The sequence below is a fragment of the Talpa occidentalis genome, unplaced genomic scaffold (genome assembly GCF_014898055.3).
Source record: "Talpa occidentalis isolate TD23 unplaced genomic scaffold, MPIMG_talOcc4v2.1 talOcc4.11, whole genome shotgun sequence".
Lineage (NCBI taxonomy): Eukaryota > Metazoa > Chordata > Mammalia > Eulipotyphla > Talpidae > Talpa > Talpa occidentalis.
In genome coordinates, this window is record NW_023601104.1 from 50,731,156 (window position 1) to 50,745,637 (window position 14,482).

The 14,482-nt window shown below is 37.8% G+C and overlaps 1 protein-coding gene across 3 annotated transcripts in view; it reads right to left on the reverse strand.

Annotated features, from left to right (window-relative positions):
- LOC119239012 (uncharacterized) overlaps positions 1-14,482 on the reverse strand; it is a 33,073-nt gene that overhangs the window by 4,140 nt on the left and 14,451 nt on the right. For all 3 annotated transcript variants that reach the window (XM_037503207.2, XM_037503206.2, XM_054689883.1), the window contains exons 2-6: positions 13,283-13,404; positions 10,317-10,455; positions 8,092-8,213; positions 6,318-6,428; positions 2,704-2,810 (exon numbers count right to left, since the gene is read on the reverse strand). In XM_037503207.2, coding sequence (XP_037359104.1) covers positions 2,704-2,810; positions 6,318-6,428; positions 8,092-8,213; positions 10,317-10,455; positions 13,283-13,366 — 563 coding nt within the window. In that variant the 5' untranslated portion in view covers positions 13,367-13,404. The remainder of the gene's footprint in view (positions 1-2,703; positions 2,811-6,317; positions 6,429-8,091; positions 8,214-10,316; positions 10,456-13,282; positions 13,405-14,482) is intronic.

Here is a 14,482-nt window from a genome sequence, read left to right on the forward strand (position 1 = left end):
CAGCACAAGTTTGATCCCCGGCCGGCCAGGGAGCAACACACTTGGCACAGCAGACCTCTCCTGTCTCGCCCGCTGCTCCCCTCAGCAGTGTATTTTAGTCACTCTGCCTGTTCTGTTCCCCACTCTGTCTCTGGTGATCCCTCTCACCCCCCGCATCTCTGGCCTGTACCCCAGCTGTTGTATGAATAAACAAATAAATCTTTAAAAAAAAAAGTGTCACTATATTTGGGCTAAAGCTGTTTGTTGTTTTGATGTGGTTTCTTAAAAATGACATACAAGTTTATTTAATAAGAATAAAGCTGAGTTCATTGGCATAGCACTTGTTCTTTATGTTGTAAACTGCAGTAATTATATCTGTTTTAGCCACCTACTAAAAAAACATAGAGGGTCCTTTTTTTTAAAAAAAAAAAAATTTATTTACTTATTTATTTGTTTATACAAGCACTGGGTACAGTCAGAAGTGCGGGAGGGTGAGAAACTGCACCAGAGCCAGAGCGGGGAGCAGAGCAGGCAGAAGGACCTAAGTACACTGCTGAGGGGAGCAGCAGGCAGCAGGAGAGGTCTGCGTGCCATGTGGGACCCTCCTCCAGTGGCCAGGGAGCAGCCGGGGATTGAACTGGTGCTTCAGAGGCAGCGGGCAGCTTCGCAACCCAGTGCTCAACCACTGCGCCACTGGAGAGGCCCCTAGAGGGTCCTTTTCAACTAACAATAACTCTGCGAATGTAAGGTGTCAACCCATAGTGAGATCTATCTTTTCTGAGTACACATTTTCTATTATGGTTAAATATCTCAGGTTTTATTTATATAATAACTCCTTTAGTAGTATCACTTTATTTGTCCTCAGATTCTGATTAAGATTACACATCTCTGGAGTTATGAGCTGTGTCTTCTATCTTTTTTCACTTACTACAATATAAAATTAATATAAGCAAATGATTGGTTTTGTCAGATTCCAATATCAGAATGCTTTACTACATCTTCTAAACTTTCTTCTGTATATTGTCATTCATGATGAAGATATCTATGAGAAACTATAACCTATCTATATTTAGAGTTCATTGCCCTAGGCTAATTTAGGAAAAGTGACTAAGCTAAAACATGTGGGCAATACCTATTCAGTGAATCATGTAGAGTTCAAGAATGAATTTACCAAAAAGTTTTTATAACTAAACAAGCAGTATTTCCAGTATCAGCTTTACCTGTAGCTGTCAACATTGTTTAGCAATCAAAATCTTTCTATTATGAACCTCTGAAGAGTTTAATGTTTTATCTTTTAATTTCATATTCAACATAAACTTGGTAATATTTCACTCTTCAACAATTATGTAATGTTTTGGCTACTGGTCATAACTTAAAAAGATAAAGAGCTGGGCCTCTATGGTGGCCTAGGGGTTAAGACTCAGTGCAGTCACTGCTGCAGCCTGAGTTTGATCCCTGGTCGGGGAGCTAACCCACATACAGTGCAGCAGACCTCTCCTGTCTCGCCCGCTGCTCCCCCCAGCAGTGCTTTCGATCTGTCTGCCTGTTCTGCTCCCTACACTGTCTCTGGTGAATCCTCTCACCCCACACCCTGCACCCGTGGTCTACACCTGAGTTGTTTTACACATACACACACACAAAAGATAAAGAACTAATCATATATTGTCTACAGAAAATTAACCTTAAAAGGCTACTATGATGGGGGCCTCCCAGGTGGCGCAGCGGTTGAGCGCTGGGTTGCGAAGCTGCCTGCGGCCTTTGCAGTGCCGGTTCGATCCCCGGCTGCTCCCCGGCCACCAGAGGAGGGTCCACATGGCGCGCAGACCTCTCCTGCCGCCCGCTGTTCCCCTCTGCAGTGTACTTTGGTCCTTTTGTCTGCTCTGCTCCCCGCTCTGGCTCTGGTGAATTCTCTCACCCTCCCGCTTTTCTGACTGTACCCAGTGCATGTATACACAAAACGAACAAACAAACAAATAAATAAACAAATAAACATGCCTCTATTAAAAAAAAAAAGGCTACTATGATGAAAACAACTTTGTTCATGTATTTACTTCGTGACCAAAAATCATCAGCTATTCTGGTTAAGTTCTGACTACATATGATTACTTTCTCTTAAATCAATTTCCTTTAAACTACTTAAATTGTTAATTTCATTACCTTACCCTGGTAATTTTGTGCGTGTGTGTGTGTGTGTGTGTGTGTGTGTGTGTGTGAATGTCTGTAAAGAGAGAGAGAGAATATAGAAGATGAAGGTGGGCAGAATAAAGAGATTTAGCTATTCAAATTACATAGTTTTCAGGTTAATATTTTTATACTTTGTTTTATATTCATTCACAGGCATCTTTTCTATCATTTTGTGATAGTTTTCTATCATTTTGTGATAGGATAACATATGACTTTTTTTTAGAGAAAAGAAAACTGGAGCAGAAAAGAATAAGTACAAAGGCTACTGGGAACTGTTACTGCATCCCTGACTGCTAAGCAAATGGCTGTGTCATGATATCATTTTATATCTGCCCCAAATTAGATGCAATATTTTTAAAAGTTAGACAAAGTTTATTTTTGTATTTGTTTTATACAGAACACATTTCCTGATTAATGTAATTTCATAGTTGAAGTAGTTTTTAAAAAGTTTAATATGAATACATTTTTACCTTACCAATCCCTTTTCACACTTTGCTGGATATATTCTAACAAGATTTATTGCTTGAAAAAATAACATACCTGGCCTGTTCCGCCTCATCAAGAAAATATTCAAAGACATTATTCATTATAATAACATCAGCATTTTGCAGCAGAGAACCCTGGGTACAGATGTCTGCATGAAGCACCTAAAGAAGAATGAGTTCACATAAGATGACAAAGAGTATATTACATAACCACATAAGAAATATCTATTGGTTTAATGATGTTATGAGATTATGTGAGAAGACAGCACATCTTAAAGTGGGAGAAAAAACAGAATATGGGAGATGCTTAATATCTATTTAAAAACATAAACTTGGTAAGATTTGTTTCAGAAGACTTGTTTTGGGCTATTTATTTAGATAGCCATCACTTTATTTTTTGCCCATCAGTTCAGCTTTTTCTACTATCATACTACTTATATGAGTCAAAGGACCTAGGCTTAAATTCCGGTTCATCATCAACTATGATGAACTATGAGAACACTTAGGTAATCAGTATTCTCATAAATAATATATCTGATTCACAGGATCAAACAGGACCACATAAAAATTTAAAAAGTAACTAATAAATTACAAAACTATGCAGAGTTAACTAGCCTTGTCCAACTCTTCATGTAAAATTCACTGATTATCTATCCAACAAAGAAAAAATAATTTATTTAAAAACTGTACTCAAAACAATAACTTAGGCTACTATTCCCAAGTCTTGCAGACCACATGAAAGATAACAAGAGGAAATATTTGCTCAAAAGCAAATCAAACAACTTTTATTTAAAGAAAAGTTGGGGCCACTCCTGGTGGCGCAGTGGTTGAGCGCTGGGCTGCGAAGCTGCCTGCAGCCTTTGCAGCGCGGTTCGCCACCGGCGAGGGTCCCACATGGCGCGACAGACCTCTCCTGCCATGCCCGCTGCTCCCCTCAGCAGTGTATTTCGTCAGTCTGCCTGTTCTGTTCCCCGCTCTGGCTCTGGTGAGTTCTCTCACCCTCCCGCGCTTCTGACTGTACCCAGTGCTTGTATAAATAAATAAATAAATCTTAAAAATAAAATAAAATAAAATAAAAAATAAAAAAAGTTGACCTTGTGTTATAAGATTACTTTCTAAATAAGCAGTTGTTCCTATACACATATAATATTCAGATTGTTTGAAGTCTGAATTTTAAAATATTTTCTTCTTTTTTAAAAGTAATAATTTAAGTTGGCTTGGAACCTCTGAGAAACAGCTTTGACATGTTCCTGAACACAAAGAGAAAAGAGTCTAATCAGTTTGGACTTTCCAAACATGTAGCTTAAATATGAAATAGGAATGCAAATTAACCTACTGATAACCAAGAAAGCGTTCACACAGTTTCCACTTCTGTTCACTACTCCCTGGACCCCCACCATAGAGTAAAAAGAATTAGGTGGATCAATTAATTATGACAACCAACACAGGTACCTTAGAGGTCTCAGGGAATCCAAGGGATGGCCCTGGACAAACTAGAATGCAGACAATGCAGAAGCCACGAAGAAACCAAAATCTATTTAATCAGTTTTTAACTGGCACTACCTATGTACAATATACTGTGCAGGGAAACATACCATGACAAATATGTTATAATCTAGTAATGGGATCAAACATTGTTTGATATGTGGAGAACTCTATATAAGTGCCATCAAAGGAATAAGCAAATATGAATGAGGGAAAGATTACCTTTAGCTTGAAGGAAAGAAGGATTTAAATCAATGGACCTTCTATGTAACAAAGTGGATAAGACACATGCACATACACCTGTACTCTCCTGAAACCCCATTATATTAACAGCATAGGGGTTTTAAAAAGGCAGCATATACCCACAGCGAGAATGTGAAGGAAAATAAAAGACCTAAAAGTTTGTAAGCCAGAAACAAGGTCATTCAACAGTGAAGCCCACTGTGCATAGAATCCTCTAATCAAAACTCCAATCGGTTTTTTTGTTGCTCACTCTTAAGCATAAGCAAATAATTAAGGATTCTTAGACTTCTGAGGAAAACCCTGTTAAAAAAGACCAAACAAGAATAAAAACAAACAAATCAAACAAAAACAAAATAAAAAACAATCCCATTTACACTTGCATCAAAAGCATAAAAAAACTTAGGACTGGGCCTCCCTGGTGGCGCAGCGGTTGAGCGCTGGGTTGCGAAGTCTCTGCAGCGCCAGTTCAATCCCCGGCTGCTCCCCGGCCACTGGAGGAGGGTCCCACATGGCGCGCAGACCTCTCCTGCCGCCCGCTGCTCCCCTCAGCAGTGTACTTCGGTCCTTCTGCCTGCTCTGCTCCCCGCTCTGGCTCTGGTGAATTCTCTCACCCTCCCGCGCTTCTGACTGTACCCAGTGCTTGTATAAATAAATAAATAAACAAACAAATAAATAAATAAATCTTTAAAAAAAAACAAAAAAAACAAAAAAAAAAACTTAGGACTAAATTTAACCAATGAGATGAAAGGCTTATCACTAAAAACTATCACTAAAAACTATATGAAAAAAAAGATGCAAATAAATAGAAAGATATTCTGTGTTCATGGATCAGAAATGATATTGTTGACATTTCCATATTTTCCAAGAAATCCATAGATTTAATGCAATCTTTACCAACATTGTAATGGCATTTTTCAAAAAAATAGAACAAACAATACTAAAATTTGTATGGAACCACTAAAGACTGAGAATAGTCAAAGCAATCTAAAGAAAGAAGAACAAAGCTAGAGGCATAAACCCTGACTTCAATCTATAATACAGAGCTATAAAAATCAAAATAGTATGGCACTGGCATTAAAAAACAGATACATAAATCAATGGACCAAAATAGAGCCTAGAAATAAATCCACACAAATATGATCAACTGTCTAATAACAAGGAACCAAAAATAAACAGTGGGGAAAGGATGGTCTCTTCAATAAATGGTATTGAGAAAATTGTCCAGTCATATACAAAAGAATGAAACTAGAATCCTACTGATAACATTCACAAAAAATTAGCACAAAATGGATTAAAGACTTGAACATCAGCCCTGAACTAAAACTCCTAGAAAAAAATAAAGGTGATATAAGTTGTTGACATCAGTCTTGGCAACGATTTTTTGGGTTTGACACCAAAAGCAAAAATGTGGGACCACATTATATTAAATTACTTCTTAGCAAAGAAAACCTTCAACAAAATAAAATAGCAACTTATTGAACAGGACTAAATATTAAATCATGTATCTAATGAAGGGTTAATAACCAAAAATATAAATGCCTACATCTCAACAGCAAAAAAGCACAAAGCAATCTGATTAAAAAATGGGCAGAGGGCCTCCCTGGTGGTGCAGACGGTTGAGTGCAGCACTGTGAAGCTGTCTGCAGCCTCTGCAGTATCGGTTCGATTCCCCGTTGGCTGCGGAGCAACCCACATGGTGAGCAGACCTCTCCTGTCTCAACCGCTGCTCCTCTCAGCAGTGTATTTCATCAGTCTGCCTGTTCTGTTCCTCACTCTGTCTCTGGTGAATCTTTATTAATGTTTAAAAATATTAAATCAATTCAATCTGTTTCTATAAATAGCAACCAGGAATTGATTTGAAGATTTTCAAGTCCAATGCAGAACAGATTTGGCTAAGTTGTACTATACAATGGATAACAGAATATAAATTTAAAGGGGTACCTTTATTCTGTCAGTGAATTGGTATTTTTTTATGACCATTTCCTGCAACTGGCAAAAGTCTCCATTCAATTCTACTCCATATAGTTGCAATGCTGAACTGTAAAGGTAACCCTAAAATATGAAGATATATTATGATATGAATGAATGAACTTTAACTGTAGCTTTATTTTTATTTGAAAATTTAAGTCAAGCAAAAATAGAATTCAATAAAGTAAAAATAAGATGAAAGATAAATATGTCACCTTGTAATTTATGTAAAACTTTTAACATCAAAACCTTAAAGACTAAAGAATCAATATCTTGATTGTACTTTAATTTCCCTTATTTACAAATAGTTATGTTTTTAAAAATCGATTTCTTATTCTTCCTGATAAAGCTGTGCAGTCAACAAAGTTGGAAATGAGAAAAGTGATCACGTAGATTCTCTGTTTAATATTCTCTTTCTGTAATTTGTTAGGAAGTTACATGAAAGGACAGCAAGAAGGTAGTTAAGCTATGGGGAATATAATGGAAAATCACACAGAGTCTGACACTAGTGGAAGGTGACCAGAGGTATATGCTTTTTGGCTTAGGGAAGTCAATCTGGTTATCTGTCAAAGTTAACCAACCAATTAGGTATCAAGCACAATCGAGAATTGATTATATATGTTATGCAGCTATTTTTAGTGGCAGTAACAACAACGACGACAAAAATCTGGAAGGAAACCAGAGTCTGCAGCTCATTTTACATTAACTAATACCTGTGTGAAAACCAAATTTGTAATTATAACTTATCAAGGATTTTAAAAATATGTTTAACAGATTATATGTAGGTATTCACAAAAAATATATTGACTAAATCAGTGATATAAAATAGAGAAAAATGGTAGTATGTTTAAATTTATTAATGCTGCCACTATAACTGCATAGCCACAAATATTTCAGCTTTATACATTTCTAATAAATCAGAAAACTGACAAGAGCAAACAAAATATGGAAAACAATCAATCTGCCAATATTCTCCAAAGACCATTTGGCAGACTTTATTTTCTATTATGGTTATTTTTTCCTAATTGTGGAATAAAAGTCTTAACACTGAAAAATAAACTAAGCATTAAAGAGTTAACTGTTTCTGTTTAGAGCAGGCAATGATGCTGGGAATTGTTTCTGGCATGAGCCTCTACTGCTGCTGGCCACATGTCTTTAACAAGTCTACTAATGACAACCAGAGACATTTTAGTTTTTTTGATAAAACCATTTAACAACTTTGATCCAGAATACTGGAGCAAGATGTGTACTTGGATATCATTGAATTTGCTCATTTACAGGTGAGGAACCTGAGGTCCAGAAGTATTAGGTGAATTGGTTATGTCCATACAGTAATTTCTTTGTTGAAGTAAAATTTGCCAGTTATGACAGTTCTTATCCAAGTTCAGTATATACTATTTTAGGATAGTACAAAGAAAAAGGAGTTAGAAGGATAGTAGTGACTGACAAAACAGTAAAGTATTATGAGGGGTCACTTGCTTCTGTTCTATTGCTATCCCTTCTTTTGTGTTGTAGAGAAAAACTAGTAAGGAAAATCAGAGCATTGGTCTTTGAAATTTCAAATGTAATTATTACCATCAAATAAAACTTAAATGCTTATCTATGCTATATTATTTTACCCTTAGTATTCTTTCACTCTAATAAATAAAGCCAAGCTGTCACCTTGGATGGTGGCAGGCAAAACTGTTGCTAGCAGGAGAAGAAAGTATTTTCCAAATGTTGAGTATGTCCGCAAGCTGGACTTTACCCCATAAAGGACTGTGCCAAGCCTGGAGCCAACGTCAACCAAGACCTTTCCCGACAGATCAGGGAGTACATGGTGATAAATGAACTTCAACTCCATGAGAGAGAAGGAATGAGAAATAAATCCTGGAGGATTAGAACAGAGTGAACATCATATTTTGCCTAGGTATTAATAATTCCATTCTGTATTTCTAATTCTTTCACTCATATTATATAAAGCATATTTCATGTGTTCTTTTCTTAATGAAGTCATTCAAAGGTTATTTAGAAAAAAATTAATGTGATAAGTTGACATTCATTCATTATGAGCTGAATTACAGAATAAATGCAAAGTCTCTGACATTTAAAAGACCTTTAGGGAACAGCCACCCAGATGCCTATCCCTACCTCTGGGCCTCTCATTTCCTCTTGCTGACAATGTCTTTAGTTTTTCCCTTCTCCTCTTCCCTATGACCAGTTGTTCCTTGGGACTGCTACCTAACTCCCATACCATCTGGCTTTCTCATCTTACCCCAGAGCCAGCCTCACAACTGCCACATATTGCTGCATAGACTGTAGCATAGGATACGAATCCTCACTTTTGGAGGTGTGCGATGTGGCAGTCAAGGCCAACCTAGAATTTGCTTTCTTGTGGCGTCCAGGAAAGGGGTTAAGGTTCTTCCATAAATTGCTCTTATATCCCTTAGTTTAATGGCTAAAATTCCTAACATAGTATCTGTGATAAACTATCTAGAAAAGGCAGAGTATGTTTTTTTTCCCTTTTTTTTTTTTTTTTCTGATTTGGAGTTAACCCAAAGACTTAACTATTTTGTGAGGAAGGAGGAAAACTTCAGTCATACTATAAGGAAGCAAGCTGGTTAATCCTTTGGAAGAAAATAAAGGATGTGACTAGGCTTCAGAGGTAATTCTTGAGTGGTGGGATATGACTATCAGTCCTCATCTACTTTGGAGCCTCTTTGTGAAACTAGTGTCTTGGGTTGGATTCCCCACGTGGATTTTGTACTAGACAGGCCTGTCCCACAGGGAGGGAGTACCTCACATAGGGTTTGTTCAGATTCATTATATTAATCATCTGGGTTGGCCTGGATATCCAATCACTATTTACAACCTGATTTTTATGGGAAAACACATCCTAATCTTCACAATTTTTTATTTAGCAAATATAGTTCTTCTTTAAATTTCTCTATATTAGATCTGATATGGCATTATAATGCACTTTTTAGTTTTCTATTATTCTTGTCTTAGTCCTTGTCTATTTTGTGAATTTCACCTATTTCAAATGGAAATCATTTAGTATTACCTAGAAATAAAATCTTAAACCAGCAAATCAGAGACATTTAACCCTAAATTATAATATAGGTACAATATATTTGTGTTAGCAACATGTTACAATTTGGTAGTATCTAATTCTTAAGACTGATGTCACCTAAGATGAGTAATATGAACACAAGATTACTTAAATGGAGGGGTAGCCCACCCGAAGCATTAACTATAAATCTAAGTGAGCAGGGAGACTGAAATAACATGTCTAAAGCAATAGTCTAGACAGTCATATCCAGTTTGAACAAAGTATATGTTAGCAGAAGAGTTAATGTATTAGCTGTATGGGAGTCCAATCTCCCACTTGGGATAGAGGTGCAACATCTGAGGGGCAGAGATACAGGAGACTTTCTGTCACAAGAATTGTTTTCTGTTATGTACTAGAGATGCTGCAGTGGGTAGAATCATGGCATGAAAATGCTCTTTCTCAAGATGATCCATCTCTATTCTCTGAGTTCATGCTCATCCAATAATAGATATTACTATTTAACTTCTCAAGTAGAAGTTTTTATAGGGAGAAGTTTCAGCATCCTGAACAGTTACAGTTCTCATTGTTAATACACCACAGGCATTGTGGTTTATATATCAATCTCTTTTGAGGATGGGAAAATATGAGTCAGTTTCCCAGAACTCAGTCATTTCTGATTAGTTTCTGGACCTGAAAAGTCACCTCTGATGAAATGGTTTCTGTGAGAAGCAGAGATGTGCCCTAGAGACATCAAGTGGCCTACTTTTCCTAGAAATATTTCTATTTAGTCTCCCTAATTATATTATTTGATAACAGCTATGCATAAGATTGGCCTTTTGCTTTCAAAAAACATTAAATGACTTGGTCAAGAATTTGCATACTCATGAAAAGTAAGGAAAAGTACACACAGAGTCATCAGCTCTGCAGCCTTGAACACCTACCTAAAGGTGCCGTCTGGTGGGAGCCACACACCATGCAGTAGTTTCTGCTCATTTTTCCTTCCTCACATAATGAATCAATAAAGTCTTCATCATAAAGGAATGCATCCACGTGAACTGTGGGTTCTGGCTGTTGCTGTATCTAGTGGAGAAAAGAAAAACATCAAAAGAAAAAGTACAAAGAGCTCTCTTTTTATTGCTAAATAAGGCAAAACATCAGTGGTTCACATGCTAAAATTCTGAAGCAACAAGGCACAGAAACTCAAGTTTTGTTTATTGAAGTCAGCAACTTTGCTCTTCCTTCATTTTATTTCTGAGACACTAGTGACTTTTTATTTGATCTGTGATGATGTGAAATATGGCTATAAACTATATATTAAACCCTTGTTGAAAGGAGAATTTTGATATGATCTTGTCCATCTTTACAAACAAAGAAACTAATACCCAGAGAAATAGCTCCAAAGAAATGACACTATTTAGTAAAAGGGGGAAGAACTGATACTAATAACCATCTTTTGAGTCCTACATGCAATGACTTACCCATCAAAATACTTATCTTTACCCAGAGGAAACGTTTTCAAACAATAAAATATTAGTAAAACTTCAAGTTTACAAATAGTAATAGCCCTTTATAAATATTGGTGGCACATGATTTGCAAGTGGCTACAATGAAAAAAAAAGTCTGATTCCTTCTTCTGTAACTACAATAAAGAATCAAATTAACCGGGCCTCCCCGGTGGTGCAGCGGTTGAGTGCTGGGTTGCGAAGCTGCCCGCAGCTTCTGCAGCGCTGGTTCGATCCCCGGCTGCTCCCCGGCCACCAGAGGAGGGTCCCACATGGCGCGCAGACCTCTCCTGCCGCCCGCTGCTCCCCTCAGCAGTGTACTTCAGTCCTTCTGCCTGCTCTGCTCCCCGCTCTGGCTCTGGTGAATTCTCTCACCCTCCCGCGCTTCTGACTGTACCCAGTGCATGTATAAACGAAACAAACGAACAAACAAACAAATAAATAAATAAAACATGCCTCTATAAAAGAACAAAAAAAAAAAAAAAAGAAAAAAAAAAGAATCAAATTAACCATGTGGAAAAATTACATTTACAGCCACATTTTTTTTTTTAAAATTCATTCTTTTTTTTTTTTTTAAAGATTTATTTATTTATACAAGCACTGGGTACAGTCAGAAGCGCGGGAGGGTGAGAGAACTCACCAGAGCCAGAGCAGGGAGCAGAGCAGGCAGAAGGACCGGGAGCAGCGGGCGGCAGGAGAGGTCTGCGCGCCATGTGGGACCCTCCTCCGGTGGCCGGGGAGCAGCCGGGGATCGAACCAGCGCTGCAGAGGCTGTGGGCAACTTCACAACCCAGAGCTCAACCGCTGCACCACCGGGAAGGCCCACATTTACATCCACATTTAAAAAAATTTATATTAGGTCTCCCCGGTAGTGCAGGGGGTTGAGCTCAGCGGTGCGAAGCTGTCCGCAGCCTCTGCAGCACTGGTTCGATTCTCGGCTGGCCAGGGAGATACCTACATGGCGCAGCAGACCTCTCCTGTCTAGCCCGCTGCTCCCCTCAGCAGTGCTTTTGGTCCGTCTGCCTGTTCTGCTTCCAGCTCTGTCTCTGATGAATCTTCTCACCCTCCCAAGCCTCTGGCCTGTACCCCAGCTCTTGTATAAATAAATAAATCTTTAAAAAAATAAAAAATTTAAAAAATTGTTATAAGCTTGTAAAAATCAGGTATGGATGTAGACAAAGACCAGAAAGAAATTGAGGAAGATAAAAATAGCTTATTAGGATAGGGAATTATGGGCTGAGTATTAACATGCAATGAATACTTTTTCCTCATTTCATATTGGTGGTCTTTCATGGTAGAGAAGACTGATTTATTAGTAACTTCCAAGCTGAATTACAACTATTTCTTTCATTTTTTACTCCATGCATTATTTTCCTTTGAGAATCCACTCTAAATGACTAAATGTTTATTACTAAGATTTGCTAACTATTCACAATATGCATAGCATTATTAAAAATGTACAGTATTTAGCTCTCTTTGCAGGAGTTTACAGGCTTAAAAAAAAAAAAACCCACATTGAGGGCCTCCCCGGTGGCGCAGCCGTTGATCGCTGGGTTGCGAAGCTGCCCGCGGCCTCTGCGGCACCAGTTCGATCCCTGGCTGCTCCCCGGCCACCAGAGGAGGGTCCCACCGGAGGAGGGTCCCACATGGTGCGCAGACCTCTCCTGCCACCCGCTGCTCCCCTCTGCAGTGTACTTCGGTCCTTCTGCCTGCTCTGCTCCCCGCTCTGGCTCTGGTGAATTCTCTCACTCTCCCGCGCTTCTGACTGTACCCAGTGCATGTATAAATCAAACAAACAAACAAACAAACAAATAAATAAATAAAAACATGCCTCTATAAAAAAAAAAAATTTAAAAATAATTAAAAAAAAAAAAACCCACATTGAGGGTTGCTGTTTTCAGATTAATGAAGATTATTAACTTTGTCTTCATAAGCAACACTCATAGCATATGTATCCCATAAGAGTTGCAATTTAAAGGGACCTGAATGAGGGGGTTGTCTGGAGAAGAAACATGAGAACTAATTTTAGAAATAAAGGAATAAAATAAGCAATTCAATAAAATATGTGATTCAAAAATAGGAGGAAATAAAAAGATGATGAAAGTGCAGGAAATGAAACAGGAAAGAGAACACCAGGACAATGATGTGGGCAGGTCTTAAGTGGTGTTGCTTTTTGAGTACTTGGAAAATAAGATGCCCTCAAAGAATATTTGTTGAATGAATGGTACAAGGGAGCCAGAAAATTAAAGTCTCAAAAGAATTGGGGACATGGTTGGAACACCAAATGAAAAATGGTTTGGAAGCAGAAGTTAGGACTAATTATACTAGAGCTGCTAAGGGGTTATGAAAGAATAGGAGAATCCCCAAAGATAAGCACTAATAGTAAATTAATTTAATGTACTTACTTTTTGGAGGGCTAGATGTTCTGAGGAAAGCATGGTTTCCAGAGGTAAGCAATTCCGAAGATCTTCTGCTATATTTTTCAACATAATGTCATTATTATCTTGAGTGAATTCATCAAAATCTCCTGGGGAAAGAAAGGAAAGGAACAGCTTTTATGGTTGTAGTTATATCTAGGTGAAGCGATTACAACAGACATATTTTCCATCAGATAGCATCAATTTATAACAATAATAAACCTTCTAAGCAATGACAGATTTAAATTCTAACAGATGTTCCATTTAAAATGAGTTTTTCCTTTTTCCAACAGCTTGAAAATATAAAACTTTACTACTTCAGCCTGTTGTATAAAAACAAAGGCATTAAAAGTATGTAGTATTCTAGCTACTTTTACTCAAGAATAGCACTGCCACTAACTTGTAGGGATTTAGACTCATCAATAAGTAGTCTAATATTCCTTCTCTGACAATACAGATCTTAGAAGTTAGGTATCATTTATGCAGTAATTACTAAAATAATCTTAATCTGAGTATTCTGGCTCAAATAAAATGTACTGGGGCTTCAGAAAATAAGCTTTACCAGCTGGTGCCAACTATGTAACAAACTTCTCAGTAATTGTTTTGCTCTATTTGAGCAGCAGACAAAATGATCATGATTATAGCATCCTTCTGATGACCTGTATGTACTTTTGGATGACATGGCAAAAGATTTAAGTGTGTGAACAGTAATAAAATTGGAAAAGGCATAGAAAGAGACTGACGGTGTATCTAGGCGAGGGTATTAAAAGGGTGTTCATTTCTCAGTTGTTCCAATTTTTCTGTGTTAAAATTTTTTTTTAAAGATTTATTTATTTATACAAGAACCAGGGTACAGACCAGATGTGTGGGAGGGTAAGAGGACTTACCAGAGACACAGTGGGGAGCAGAACAGGCAAACTGACAAAATACACTGCTGAGGGGAGCAGAGGGCAAGACAGGAGAGGTCTGTCACACCATGTGGGTATCTCTGCAGCGGGCAGGGATCAAACCGGCACTGCAGAGTCTGCAGGCAGCTTCACAGCGCTGCACTCAACCGCCTGCGCCACCAGGGAGGCCCCAAATTTTTTTTAATTGGCTCAAAAAGTATCATTCCTAAGCATTTTTCTAAGCATGAATTTTACATAGAATATGACTTACTGAAAGCAAAATACTCTTAAAGTTAGCTAC